This window comes from Corvus moneduloides, chromosome 12, assembly GCF_009650955.1.
Source record: "Corvus moneduloides isolate bCorMon1 chromosome 12, bCorMon1.pri, whole genome shotgun sequence".
NCBI classification, from domain to species: Eukaryota; Metazoa; Chordata; class Aves; order Passeriformes; family Corvidae; genus Corvus; species Corvus moneduloides.
In genome coordinates, this window is record NC_045487.1 from 19,273,636 (window position 1) to 19,289,015 (window position 15,380).

General features: G+C 47.1%; 2 protein-coding genes across 2 annotated transcripts in view; both read left to right on the forward strand.

Moving 5' to 3' along the window:
- The window catches only part of BEAN1 (brain expressed associated with NEDD4 1), a 57,475-nt gene extending 51,247 nt beyond the window's left edge, over positions 1-6,228 (forward strand). The window contains 2 exon segments of the mRNA XM_032121998.1: positions 1,827-2,043; positions 2,045-6,228. Of these exon segments, the coding sequence (XP_031977889.1) occupies positions 1,827-2,043; positions 2,045-2,227 (400 nt within the window). The 3' untranslated portion in view covers positions 2,228-6,228.
- A 1,688-nt stretch (positions 6,229-7,916) lies between these two features.
- LOC116450147 (spermatogenesis-associated protein 2-like protein) lies at positions 7,917-14,893 on the forward strand. Its single transcript, XM_032122246.1, has 2 exons — positions 7,917-8,202; positions 10,672-14,893. Exons 1-2 carry the CDS (start codon positions 7,918-7,920, stop codon positions 12,169-12,171), a joined length of 1,785 nt encoding a protein of 594 aa, XP_031978137.1. The 5' UTR covers position 7,917; the 3' UTR covers positions 12,172-14,893.
- The last annotated feature ends 487 nt before the right edge of the window (positions 14,894-15,380 follow it).

The window sequence follows — 15,380 nt, forward strand, 5'->3', positions numbered from 1 at the left end:
TCTAACTGAGGTCTAAAAACTTTTAAAAGACTACCAGGTATGTTTGAAAGCTTCAGTGTGTTCAATAGAGGCTGGAGTGAAATCTTTTCCACATGCTGTAAAAAAAAACCAATTCTACTTCCTAGAGGCTGGGACTTTTCTGAAGTACCTAGCAGCCCTATTCAGGGTTTTCAGAACAGACTTAGGTTCTTCAACACTATTTTCTGATGGGGAAATTGCAATTTTCTAGTCCGAATTTAAAGCCATTGTCCTGATGAATATAAAAGTAAGATGAAGTGGAGGTAAAAATAAAAACACCCATGGCTATTTGAGTTTAGTTATGTAGCACTATGATTTCACTTTCTTACCTCTCCCTTCCCCCAGAACCATTTCTGTCACCCAGACTGAGGTTTGGGAGCTTGGTTTAGCCTGGCAGTAACACAGGTACAGGGGCAGAGTGTGTGCCTGCAGTCTGCTGAGAAGACACATGCTAAATATCCCAGTTTTCAGGAAATATCCTAGATCTTAATTGCCCTGCAGTTAGCGTGGCTGAGGAAATAGGTTCTTAATTTGTCTGGCTCCAGCAGAAATGTTTTTCAGGTTAACTCAGTAGGCAAAGTTTTTTTAACAGGAAATATTCCCTTCTTCATGATTGGATTTAAAATGATCCTGGAATGGTTAAACAGCAGACACAAAGCAGGTCTAACATTTAAGATCATGATGTTATGACTCTTTATCACTCTTGCTTGTAGCCAGGGAGCCAGGAAAACAGGGCTTCCTTTGGTCCCCTGGAGCTGGGCTGGTTTGAAAGCAACAAGTAGGTCAGGTTCAGTGTGCGGGCAAACAGGCGCTGCCAGGACAGCCAGGGAACCACCCAGGGAGCAGGGCAGGATCACCAGCTGTGCCCAGCCCTCATGGGGCTGCAGTGCTCTCCCTGCAGAGCCTTGGGCTCCAGGGCTGGCAGTGCCAATGCACGGAGCCTGCTCGTGTCCACTCCCTCTGTTCCCATCCCCTTCCTGCAACACACATCTTGAGCACCCCAGCACAGCCTCACGGGTCTGTCCAGGCTCATCAGGTACCCCTCAGTGCCCTCCCCGGGCTGTGCAGCCCAAGCTCCACCTAAGGAGCCTGTCTGCATTGCCAGTGGGACATGGAGTGCAGAGAACAGAGCAGAGTGAGGAGGGAGCAGTCTCCCTGGGACCAGCCTGGTGGCACAGACAGAGCTACAAAGCCTCGGTACACCTCAGCTGGCTCCTCATGGAAACTCCACCAATCCACCTGCCTCGCAGTGCTGCTCTTTGGGAGGAATGTGATGGGCACTGTGCCCAGTCCCAGAGTGACCAGCATGAGTCTGTCCAGATTATCCAGCACAACTCTGCAGCTCAACAAGGAATCCTGCTGCCCCTGGCAGCACGCACCTTCCACCCAGGCAGCCCACCCAGGTGGTGCTGGCTGAGCTCCAGAGACCTGGAGTCAGGACAGCACACAGTGATATGTGCTAGAGACTCCATCAAGAGCTCTCCATACCTAATTTCACAACTGAAACAGCAACGCCACTTCCTTTTCCCCCAGATTTTTCTAACCTGGCTCTTACAGGCAGCTGAGAGCAGGAATGAGCCTTGGCTGCACTGCACTTATGGTAACTGTGCCCCTCTGGGATTATCTCTGGGTGGTTTTAAGTGTTATATTCTTGAGTGTCTCACATGGCAGGGTCAGCAAGGATATGGGCTGAGGGCCAAAACACCAGACACTCCTTTTCTTCTCACTTTACCTGCCTCTGTTATGCTGAAATAATGTACCATGGGATTTTTCCCAGGAATCTAATGAATATTTCTTTTTTCTTTCAGCTATGACGAATGTGTGGGGCCAGGAGCAACACAAATATATATTCCCACAGATGATCCCCCCCCATATTCCCTTATGGACCCTTGCCAAAGAAATGAAATATCTATAAATATCTATATCAGCCAGGAAGAGGAAGCAGCATCTGGGACTACAGGATGGGCTACAAATTATGCAGTGAGGCTGCAGGACTTGCAGCAGCCCAGCTCAGCCATCTCGGTCATCTCCCAGTGCGGAGGCTGCTCCCCTGCCCGGGACAGCGGCGTGTGAGCACAGCAGCCCCAGCACACCTGCTCCAGCAGAAATATGGAACATTCTCCCACTGGCCATCAGACCCCAAATCATGGGAATGAAAGTGGCTCTTTCCTTCAATTCTTCTGAAGAACTCAGACCAATGGAAGAATAAAACCCTCTGGAAGTTTTACCAATTTTATATCTTTAAACAGGGATACAATGGGATTTTTTTACAGTGAATTTTGCAAGTTTACCTAAACTTCCCTGTTTGTGCTTCAAGGTGTTCCATGGCATCACACAGCATAAAAGAGCAGCAGAGACAAGCAGTGCATCTGACCTTTTTGAAGCATTGCAAAACCCATTGAAATCAGCCACTCATAATGAAGATCAGTGTTATCCAGTCAAGCCTACATGTTGATTTTATGATACTTTGCATGTTTTAGAGCAGAAGGAAAAAGAAGAGCATTTTGTTGTCATTGTAGGTGCCACTAGTACATCTCATTCAGTGTCTTGAAACAAAGCATTTTTAAATAATTCTTTGTCTAACTATGTGTTTCAGTAGGCAAAGCACTGCCTAAAAAAAGATTATTATCAGTATCATGTAGAAGCAAAAGAAAAAAGAATAATATTTTAATATTCACATTATTCCTTTGGTACCAGGCTTTCCAGGCCATTGCAAAGCCTGCTGCAAGTCTCCCTCAAGAGAAACCACCCACAAGTGGTGAAGAGATGGCAGTGGGTCCCCAAACTCCAGCTGGCTTTACCAGCAGGAGCTGCAGCACAGCTGTGCAGGCTGGAGCTGCATGTCGTTCATGGGCCTTGCTGTAGCCAAGGGAAGGGCACAGGAGTCCCAGGGGATGCTTCAAGGCAGTTCCCACACACAGCTGCATTTCCAGGCATAAACCAGTCCCTCCTTCCATAAGGAGCCTGTGTGTTACAGTGTGACCACAGTGACCTCTGGGAACTATGTGAGTGTGATGCAAACAAGAGATGCTGGGCTAGGCACAGTAACAGAACCTCAGTTCTGAACCCCGGAGCGTGCCCAGCTTTGAGAGATGGAAGAGGAAAAGGAACCCAACGAGTGAGCCCAGGACACTCAGATGGGAGTCCATGGGTTCCCAGCTGGTGTGCCAGGGCAGTGGGTGCAGGGGCTGGGAGTTCAGCACAGGCACAGCAGGGTCAGGGCACAGCAGCACTTTGTCCCCAGGGATGGCTGGGGCTGCACTCACTGCTCCCACTGAGCCTCCCCTGCCCCAGCCCAGCCCAAGGGGACCGAGTGTGGCACAGAGGGGCTCCCAGAACGGGCACTGGCTCTGGGGTGGGCAGGGCAGCAGGGACCCAGACACACATGGGCACCCCTTGCTCCTTCTCCCCTCCCGGGAGCCACTGGCCAAGCCCCAGGCACCTGCTGGGCACAGCTCCCAGGGCTGGATACACGTTTAAAAGACAGCGCATCCCCTGAGGCTGGGCCTGTTCACCCTGAGCTGGGGAAGATCCAGGTGTGGGACAGGAAGATCTGCTTCCCCCACTTCCTTTTTATGGCCCAGAAAAAAAAAAAAGTTGCAAGATTCAGGCTAAAGGCCAGCCCTGAAATCCAGCAGTAGGCAGCCAAGGAGGTTTCATCTGTTGCCTTGAACAAAACAAAGTTTGGATCCTACTGTTCACTTCTACCTGGAAAGTTCCATTCCTCATCTGAAATAGTCCCATTCCTCATCTGAAAGCTTCTGTGTGTCTGGCTGAGGACACACAACCCACAGGAGAGCAAGGAGAGCTCAGCCCTGAGCTTTCCTTGGGACAGTACTCTTGGAAAACTTCTTTGCTGTCTTGTTTTGAAGCATGTTGCTGCAAGAAAGTCGAGCTCTTAGTTTGCACTCTACATTTTTAAGTCGTTTTTAAGTTCTGTGTCTAATGGAAAACCCCTGGGTAAGTCTGGGTGCTAGCAGGAAGCAGAAGTGACTGTCAGCACATCAACACACAGGGATGGAGCTCCAGCCAGTCCTTGGGGCGTTCGCAAAGCCTGGGCTCCCTCTGGGACCAGGGACAGGAGCCAAGGAGCTGTGTCAGGGCACCAGAGTTATCACAGGCTCATCTCCAGGAAATCTCTTAGAAGCATTTTCACTAAAATACAAAAAAAAAAGTTTTTTACACTGAGAAAATGTCGTTTTCTATCCCCACTAAAGGACATGTAAAGCTGGGTATAGTAAATATATAATGGTGTTTAAAAGGAAGCATCATGCAAATTATTAAAATTGCACTTGGATTTTCTGTAAATACTGAATAATTTTCAACTGTAATCATCATTCAACACTCCAAAGATTGACACAATTATAATTAATACTTAGATGGGAAGTAATTACATGGTTCTTACTGCTATATAAATTGTACCATTACTGAGTCATATGCACATGATGAGATATAAGGTAAGCATGCATTTTTTGCTAAGTAGATGACAGTAAATATGTATTTTGCTAAAATGAAAGAATTCTTTTGCAGTTCAGCAAGATTTTCAATATTCTCAGTATACTATACCCAAAAGAACAAAAATTCACTATTTAGCATTGCAAAACTGCTGGCAGGCATTGCTGGAAGGTAGGCTCTATTTCACACTTGTGTTTTTAACAAAGAGAACTGCTCCTCTCCATAAAGGATTAGTTTAAACAGTTTTGTGTGTGCAAAGTACCCTGCAATAAGAGAAACAAAACTCTCCAGCACCTATGAGGGGCCAGAGATGCAAAGCAGCAGAGAAATGCCCCAGTCGGATTTGTTGGCAGGAGAATCAGTAGAGAGAGAAAGTACAGGGGTGCTTTGTGCAGAATCGGATTTGCTTTCATGGCTGCACCTGCCTGCAGCTCCTGCAGACCTGCCTGGAACAGGGAAAGGCACCAGGACCGGCTTCCTTCAGGCTGCTGCTGCAGGGGGAGCTGCAGGGGAAATCTAATGAACCCAAATCAGAAGGGAAATGGGATTTTTTTTTCCGGAAAGTGAGGCTCTTCCAAGTAACATGACCAAGCCAAAGGCTTTTCTGAAGACAGGCACTGAGGGCTTTTCACATGTGGCAGACAAGTCCCTGCTCCATTACTGATGCTCAGTTTCTGTGCACGGTGGGAAACCCTTTCGACGTGTTTGGCTTTTAACCTTTTTAACAGGGATTTCCTGTTTCATCAACTCTGTATCTGTGGTTTACAAAACAAGCTGACGTTAAGTAGACTTCTGAAGAAAATGGGAGATTTGCATTTCACCTCATGCTAGCAATGCATTGGTAAAATTATAGAAAACAAATCAAAGTCTTTCTTTCTTCCTTCCTTCGGTGTCAGTTAAGTGTCCCTGGCACTGTGATCTGGGTTTGGCAGCATTTCTTACACACATCTGTCTGCTCCCTCTTGTGGCATGGACCACTCCACAAAATCCTGTCGTCCTGTTATCACAGAATAATCCAAATAATCCCAGTTGCTCTGTCACACGGATATGGGAGCCAACCAAAATACGTATGTCCACACTGTAGCATTTTTCTAAGTTACCACTGAATACCTGGGTTATGTCATCCATTACAAACATATATAACTAAAAAACGAACTGTGAATTAAAGGCAGAGTGTGCTGCCTTCTGTAACATCTTACCACGATTACTTGCAGGAGTGGTTTAGCATTTTCTACTCTTGTTAATCTTTTTAACTGAGTGATACCCAACAAAGCTGGGGGGGCAGGGGGTGGGAAAGCCTATAAATCCAACCCAAACAGGTAGCACTAGAAAGAAAAAATTTAGCTGTAAAACACTGCAGAGAGAAGTTTGCAGCTGTGGAGCTGCTCCAACAGCTTCCAACGCTACTACTGCAAGTGTGGAAATTTCAGTGCGATAAGAACATGCTTTCATTTCTTGAAAATATTGCAGATCTTGGATAAATCTCAGCAAAGTTGGCAGAGTTACGTTGCTCTTGAGAAATTCATGTCCAGCTATCAGATATTATCCTAAACCCTTGCATAATTCTAATACCAGTGCTAAAACCCAGGCTTAACACAGGCCTTTCCTTTATTGCATGAGTAAAATCAGAAAGAAAACGGGACATGCTGTTTCTTGCTACATGATAACTACCCTGTATTTCTGTAGTCAGCTTTTCTGCTTCAATTTTTAGTATACTGATCTTATACAGAACTTTTAGTAAAGAACATACACATATTTGGGTTTGCTTCTGTGCTTTTTATGTCACCAATCTGGGACCACTCACAACTGAGCAACTGCTGAGGAAGCAACACTGTGCTTCAGTCACTTACATGTGGATTTTACCTTTGTCAGAGACCACAGGAACAAGCCCTGGAGCAGTCAGGTCCCTCCTACTCTGGGGGACAAATCAGTCTCCAAGCTCAAGAAGGGCAAAGCCAAATTACTTAAGTCAGGACACTGAAAATGGCAATGTATCACCAAGGCGAAAGATGAAAAGCCAGGAAATAATAGGCCAATCATCCCAGAAATATTCAAACAGATCATTTTTTAGCACAGTAAGGTGAGTAAAGATATATTTCCTGAAGGAAAACCACATCAAACTGATCTAAGTGGTCTTGGTACAGTCTGACAAATTATTCCCCTCCTTAAACTAGAGAAATAATTTCTGCATAAAATTATAATCATAGACTTCTGTGAATTAAAATAATAATCATCATATGAGAGAGTATTTAGCAATTTGTGAAGTCACACAGGTGCACCACATCATGGTGGCTACAGGTAGTGACTTGAAAATTCAGATTCCAAAAGTCAAGATGGGAAAAGCACCTGGATCACAGGTGTGTTTCCTAAATGCTGGATCCAACCTCCATTTAACCCCTTGCAGGACATTTGTCAGCCCCCACAGCAGACACAGATCTCATTTAACCCCATTGCAGGACACTTGTCAGCCCCCACAGCAGACACAGATCTTATTTAACCCCATTGCAGGACACTTGTCAGTCCCCATAGCAGACACAAACTCTTTCAGCTGTTACCCAGACCTAGTGCAGGGATCCAGAGGCAGCTTCCAGCAGGAGGAACAGAACAGGCCCCAGGATCACACGTGTCTCAGGTGGTCTCCAGCAGAGCAGGCAGCAATTGTACTGTAAACTCTGCATGCTTGGCTGATCTTTTATAGGAGAAGGGAAAATAATTCCAAGGAGAATGGGCTGTTCGGCTAAGAGCCACCAGGAGTGGCATCAGCAGGATTGAGCAGTATCCAGGGAATGACAATTCCAGCAGTGGGAGATTACGACCAATTCAGTGACCACCTACTGAAAATGAATGGACCCAGAGCCCAATGCAGGGCAAATCACCCCTGAGGGCCCATCAGCATGAGAGAGACATAACCAGCAGAGAGGTCTGAGTACTAATCAACACAAAAGTTACACAATTTGTGACCAATGAATGCTAATGCCTCTGCTAAAATGTACAGAGCGTAAAGTTTTTATAATCAGCAAGCCTTTGTTGAGTTACCACCAGCTCCCCGCCTGTACAAATCAGGTTAGAATACAGAAACACCTTCGTGCGGTGTGAGAATTGGCGCTGCGCACCCCGAGACCACCTCACCTCACCTCACCTCACCTCACCTCACCTCACCTCACCTCACCTCACCTCACCTCACCTCACCTCACCTCACCTCACCTCACCTCACCTCACCTCACCTCACCTCACCTCACCTCACCTCACCTCACCTCACCTCACCTCACCTCACCTCCTGTCGCGCCCCGCCCAGCCCAGCCCAGCCCTCACCGCCCTCGCGCCTTTCACTTTCGGTTCGCGGGGCTCCGCCCCCCGCCCTGACTGACAGGCGGGAGCACCAATGGCGGCGCGGCACGCGGGCGGCGCTGGCCAATGGCGGGGCGGGGCGGGCGGGCCGGCGCCATGGCGGAGCCGGCGCTGCTCAGGGAGTACGTGTCGCACCTGGCGGCCCGCGCGGCGCAGGGGCAGCTCGCGGCCTGCGCCGACCCCGCGCTCAAGGCCCGGGCGCGGAGGCTGCTGGGCCCGGGGCGCCGCGGGGCCCTGGACGTGCGCGGCGTGGCCGAGCGCTGTCGGCGGGCGCGGGGCGGCCGCGCCCTGCGCGACCTGCTCAAGGCGCTGGAGCTGCTGGAGCTGCTCTGCGTCAACCTCCTGCTGTGCCCCTGGCGCCGGGAGATCCGCTCCCTGAAGGTACGGCACTGCAGCCCGCCCCGGGGCTACGAAGCCGCTTCCCCGGGCCGGGGCTCGGCAGCGGCACCGGGAGGTGGAGCGGGATCAGGGGCACATCCTGCTCGGGACGGGGTGCTGGGAGCGGGGCCGGGGCACATCCTGCTCGGGACGGGGTGCCCAGTGCAAAGCGGGTGTGCTCAGAGACGGTCACTGGCCTTCACAGGCCTTGTCCTCGCTGAGGCCGGGAGTGCTGAGCAGCTCCGGGGGTTGGGAACGGAGCCTCTCGGCTGTGGTGAGACAGCAGAGAAGGTAAAAGCTACTCTGAAAGGCTTTGCCTGTCATCATACTAATCTTTAACCGAAATCTGCCTGTAAATAGGGATGTTTTTAGCAGTGGCCATCTCCAGTGGCTTCGTGCCAAAAGCCAGGTGAGCCAGTGCTTCTCTGGTCCCTCATGCCGGCTCAGAGCCTGCAGCTGCTGGAGTGGGCAGGGAAAGCCCCTTGGAAAGAGGAACTGCTGTTGCTTTTTGCAGCAGGGTGGTCACAGTTACCACACTTCCCCAGCACACTGAACCCGTCCCATTGCCCAGAAGACACAGCCATCTTCACACATCCCAAATTTAAACAGAATCCCCAAACACCCAAATGCAAACTTACTTCCTTTGCTTTGGCAACAGGTACTAGTGAGGAAAAGCCATTTCTTTGCTTCTTCCTGCACTTAGGTCTCGCATATGGATTCTCAGTCAGCTGTAGATGCCTGTTCTTCTCATTCATCTCCCTAAAACAGGGCAAAGCATAAGATAGTCAGGTGTACACTTCATGGGTTTAGCTTTTCCTAACACGAGAATCCTAGGCTGCACTGTGCATAACCCAAAGTGCAAGAAAGCCTGCTGCAGGCCTGAAGTAATTCTGCTGCAAGGCACAAGTTGGAGAACAACCAGTACCTTGTGTACATACAGATTTGATAAAAAGCTACTGGCTATACATGGAATAGTATTTCCCATGTCCTGCCTCTCACCTCCTCTGATGTCCCTGCAGTGCCTGCAGCTGCCCCCACTTCACAAGAAACAAAAGGAGGGGAGTGCAGGACACTCTTGACAAATTTATGTGAGAATTTTACTGTGGCATTTTTGGGGGTCAGTTTTGTTTTCCTGAACCTCCTGCTTGTGACACTAATGCCCAGGGTTCGGCCTTGGTCTGTCACAAGCTGGGCAGCCTGAAAACAAGGTACCCCACTCCTGGAAATTGTGACTTTGCATTCCTACCTCTGTTCTGTTATGACTTGCCAGGAGTTGGTCATGCCTAGCTCAGAATAGTCTCTCCTGTCACAGGGTTTCAGACAAAACCAAAAACCACTTCCAGGTTACAAACTAGGCCTCGTGCCTGGAGTAGCTCTAAAACCAAGCGCATGTTGAACAATTTTTTTAAGTTTTTGCACAGCAGCAGCATTTTATTGCTGTTTTGCAGACAGCTTGTGCAAAGAGAGGTGTTTGGGCAATATTTCTTTTAGAATAGTCTCCCTGCAGAAAGGTGCTTTCAAACAATGGCAGTTTAATTCAAGGGTAGTAAAGTTCACAACAGGAGTCTGTAGGAAAATGTTACAGACTTGTCAGCAGCTCAGAAATGTGATTAACAGTGAGTGCATCATATCTGTTTCTTTAGGAAAAGACTCAGTGATTCATTCTATGAACCTCTGTTTGTTTAAAAAGCTTAGGTTCAGCAGAACACATAAGGTTTATTTCTGAGTTTCTCTAGTTCGATTAAAATTATTTTCTTACTCTCTTCCTTTCTGAGTATGGGTACTCCTAGCCAAGACCCCAGCAGGTTTAAACTGGAAGGGTACAAAATTATCATTACAATCTGACTTATTTGGAAGAATAGACCTTTTACTTTTATGTCTCATAAAAGCAAGCAGTTTTGCACTGGGTGTTAGCAAAGTAAGTCTTCCCACGCTACATGGTCCACCAGTGATGTATGCTGGGATAGCAGGCCAATCTCGATCTCTACAAATGAAAAATATTCCACGTGGTAATTGAAAGGGAGTATCATATACAGAATGAATTAGAGAAGTATAATTGCACTATGAGGTCTGATTTTTATATAAATTGTGATAAGGAGTAACATCCTTAATTAAAGATTGACCCTTGTTTGTATAATTAAATTTGATACAAAAGGTCATATATGTAGAACCAAGGATCTCTAATTCCTGAGGTTCAGAAGATGCCTTGGGAAGGTGAGGAAAAAAAAAACTACACTGAAAGTGATGTGCTGTAGCAAAGCTACAATGCTCGAGAGGCTGCCAAAATAGTGCTGTTGGAAAAGCCTCAGTCACTGCAATTCAAAATTCAGACTTCTAGGAACACAGTTTTGAAGTATGTTTTGAAGCAAGTTTTGAAGTATTTTTGATCTTTAGGAAATCAACTATTTCACATTTCCCTGCACCCCACTCCCCCAGTGTTCACCGGCTTTTCCATGTTGCATTCTGTTCCAGACCTTCACTGGGAATTTTGTCTACTACATCCAGCCAGTGCTCCCAGAGGACATTGTGAAAGCAGTCCTGGAGAAAATAGGTTATGTTGCAACTACAGCGACAGAGTTTTCACTTGTCGAAAAGAGAAACAATGAGGAAATGAAGCAGACTGCATTTGAAATATTCCTGGCAAGACTCGAGTGTGAAGCCATCCTCGAAGTGACAAATGAAGAAAAACATGGCAATTTGGAGAAGAGCCTGCAGCAGCAGGGAACACAAACACATCGGCATCAAGGAGAGGAGGATGAGGAAGATCAGACACCCCAGAGAGGAGACACCGAAAGTCTGGAAAATGAAGGGAACAGTGAGACACCTTTGTGCCTTGCTCCCCAGCAGAAGTGTTCAGCTACCTGTGCTGTATCCTTTGAAGCTGCTGGGAATCTGAGGATCAAAGGGGACGTGGCTCAGTCAGCAGCTGCTGCATCTCCCACCAGCCTCCAGGAGCACCAAAGGAAAGGCATCAACGCCATGCATCTCCCAGGCAAGTGCTCCGACAGCGAGGACTTCCTGATCAAATACAGTGACATTGTCATAGGACAAACACCGATTTTCGGTGAGAATCTCTCTCCAAAGGCTTTGGAAAAGGAGCCAAGAGCCAGTCTGAGTGAGGAGTGTGCCTTGGCAGTGGCTGCAGAGTCAGCTGCACGAGCGCTGGGGCCTGCACCTCTGTCCCCAGGAGCCAGCGGCCCCCCAGCCTTCGCCATGTTTGCTGACAGCTGCTGTGACAACAAAACCACCTTGGAGTTCGAAGCTCCAGAAATCCCAGAAGAATCAATTGAAGCAGAAATTAATGATGCCATAAATTGCATAGACCCAGCCCCTCGTGATGAACCCACTGAGCTGAAGTCTCTGCCCTATAAGGACTTTGCCCAAAACTGCAGCATCCCCAGGGAAGAGGATGTGTGTGAGCTGTCTTTAACCTTCACAAAACTACAAATCAAGGATGCTCAGGAAGAACTTATGTATCCAGTAGAGGAAACTGGCCAGCCTGAGGCAGTGGCATATGCAGGAACAAGTGAGAGGCACCTTAGAGAATTTAATCACTCCCAAATAAAGCATACATACCTGACTGATGCTGAGCTGCACAAGAGAGCAGCTTCACACACTGAGCCATCTTCAGGTCTGTGCTGCACTGCTGGGCACACGGAGGATTCCACTACTGGTTCTGACAGCAAGAGACTGTTCGTGGATCCTGCTAAGGCACACCCAGCTTCCGAGTGCTTCAGGCACGTTAGAGAGCCCCCCAACCTCACCTACATCCCCCCCCAAAGCATTGATGTGCAGCCCTCACACGGGGGCAGGACCAGCACACGGGGCAGGAGCCTGGTGCAGCCTGGACGTGACTCTGCTGGAGGCAGTGAAGGGAAGCTGCAGAACTGTAACTCACCGGTGAGTGACACCCAGGAGCCTTATGTCATCATCGACAGAACCGAGCAAGCCATGCTGTGCCATCACACTTGAGTCTGTAGTGCTTTTTTTGTAATCTGCTTGGGGGATTGTCCTCTCACCTGTGGCCTTGATCCTGTTTTCAAGGAGGTGATTCTCTTTGTCAAAACAGTTTTCAAAAAACCCACAACCACATCACTGCTTTGGGACAGTAAAAACCAGAAGGAGTTACACAAATTCTTAATGATCCCTTTGGCAAGGAAGCCTGAATGGTCACCTTTGTAAAGGGTAGGCAACTTCCGTAAGTTTAAATCCATTTAATTCATCAGTCAGATTCCTTCTGACTGTTCTTAATGCCAGCTGGGCATCCTACTTTTCTTTCTTCCCCTCACAGACCTATTCCTGAAATACTCTTCCAGTACAAGGTAAATTCTTCTCAACTGGAAGACCCAGCTTTACAAATGCCATACTGGATTATACTCCTGTTAAATACTCCTGTTAACTCTCTGCATTCCTTTGAAGCTGTGTCTGAGCTAATTTTCCTCCTGACTTCAAAAACAGGTTTAGAAAGTTTGATAACATTCCTTTAGCTTTAAAGAGGGAAACAGCCCTGTGGACACTTGGTTTTGTAGAGGCATTAACCTGTGTTACAGGTTTTATATCTGCCTCCATTTGTTACCAAAGTATTTTGTGGTCACCACCACAATTTTCAAGAGAAGCCTTGAGCATTTTAACTGTTCACTGCCACCAGGAGAGAGAGGTCCGGCTACTGCTGCCATTTCCCTTGCCCCTGCTCCTGACACTTAGTTCTGCACTAGGAGTACACAGAGTTCTTCTGCAAGCCACTTCATCTCACTAAAATGAAGGGGAAAAAAATCTTTCTTTGCCATTTTAGTAGCAGGAAAAAAAATCTGCTCAGAGAAGGATCCCAGTGAGCAGCAGAGGCAGGATCAAGGATATCCTGCAGGTGGGAGTGCTGTGTGAAAAGCTCAGGAGTGTTGGATCAACTGGAAGCTGGGATCCCAGTACTGAGAGCCTGTGTCACACACAACACTGAATTAATTTGGGAAAGCACACTGCTGCTGTACTTCAGCACAGTCTCCAGTGCTTCTTTATGCAGATATCTCCAAGGGGTGTCAGAGGATGGTGCCAGACTCTTTTGGGTGGTGCCCAGCAGCAGGACAAGGAGCAATGGCCACAAACTAAAACACAAAAAGTGTCACCTCAACATGAGGAAGAACTTCTTTCCCTGGAGGGGGCAGAGCCCTGGAATAGCTGCCCAGGGAGGGTGTGGAGTCTCCCTCTCTGGGAGATTCCAAACCTACCTGGACACATACCTGTGTCACCTGCTCCAGGTGACCCTGCCTGAGCAGGGCTTGGAGTTGGTGACCTCCAGAGGTCCCTTCCAACCCTAAAAATTCTGTGATTCTGTGCTACACTTGTTTCCTAGAAAGACACTTTAATACTGCTTCAAGTAGCTTTTACAGTAGCACTGAAATGTGTGCTGGTTTGGGCTGGGGTAGAGTTAATTTTCTTCACTGTGGCTAATACGGAGCTCAGATTTGAATGTTAAAAAATGCCTTTCATGTATAGTTAAAATAGCTGAAATTAATTTAGTGTGAGTTGTTTATAACAGATTTTCATCCCCGAAAAAATTCAGAGGAGCGCGTGTGGATTAGACTAGAAAAACCTCAGGAACTAAAATATAAAGATTTGCTTTTTGAGCAACTAATGGTTGAAATTCTGTCATCCCTTGATTCCCGCAGTGTTGGAGAAACAGACCTTTGCCCAAGGTAACACCAGGTGACAGGACTGCCTTCAGCTCTGGGTTGTGAGAAATGGGTGTTAGGAACAAAAAGTGTTCTGACAAGTCACAGTGGCATCCTCTGGGCTGTAGGATTCTCTGTACTAAACCATTAAGTGACATTTTCTGTACTGTGCAAAATGTATATCCATAGGGAAATTAGAATTAAGAACAAAGTCCAGACAACTGAACTTCAAATGTATAGAACCACTTTCACAGAAATTGTTCTTTTGGACTCTTAGAGGAGAAAAAATTTTGAAAGTTTAGCAGAAGGTATCAAGAATATCTACTATCCCCCTATAAAGAAGCTGCAATAAGTAAGATAATTACTTAGCACACAAAATCTTTTAAGCTAGAATTCTAAAGGTTGACAACAGAGCGATAGAATGGCATTCCTGGGATCACAAGCTTTAGTGCTAACTTAGTACTTCACTAGGAAATGCCCTCTCAGAGCACTCATCATTATTAAGTTGCAGTGATTTAGAAAAAACAAATGCACCACCAGATGGGAATAAGGACAGGAGCTGCAATTCCTGACTTGGTGTGGTTGCTTCAGTGCAATGGTTTTTAGGCAAACCACAATCCTACAAAAGCAGTGATCTCCAAAAGCAGCACCATCAGATATTGTTGAAAAGCCACGCAACTGAATGTTTCTGTCCTGCAATAAGTGCCAGACAAATGTCTGTGAAAAGTGATCAAAGTGCTAATGAAGCCTTGCTTGCTCCAGCTAAGCCTACCAAAACCAGTAGGGGAAATAAGATACTCTGTACTTCTGGGATCATTCCCCTAAAATTACCCAGAAAAAGTAATGTGAGAACAGTCTGAGTGCTGCATTGAAAGGATTCCCTTGAAGAAAACATCCAGAGAGTAAAGCACAAGTGAAGGGCAACTCAGCACTTCATGTAACAAGTCCAAGAATTAAACCCCCACTGGTTTTCTCCACTCTCCAAGTACTTGCAGGTCATAATAAACAGATCATGATATAAACCCAAAGAACCATCTGTGTTTTTCTTTATAAAAAAACAGTAAAAGCAAAGAACGCAAAACATTGTAAAAATCAATTAATTCTAGGAACTTTTTAATAACTATTTGAAAGGAAAAACAAATACACCGTCGACCCTGTAGTTTCACTGTTCCTCAGCTCAGCCACAGCAGGGCTGGGATCTCACAACCACATCAAGACGCAAGGAATCCCCTCCCTGGGGAGGGATCTGGGCACTGGAATGTCTGTAACCCTCTGAACCTTTTGTTCTGTGGACCCCACCTCCAAGGGACCAAGACTGAACATTGTTCCGACCGTATCAGCATTACAACAGTCCAGCCTCATCACTGGCTCCACAGGTTGTGAGATCTTCCCACTATCTGCTCTTACCCTTGCCTTCTATACCTTGTGGTATTTTTTGTACTTGTACAGAAAAGAACCCAAAGAGCTGCATCCCTCCTTTCTGCTGCAATTCAATTGTTTCAAAATCTCAGAATC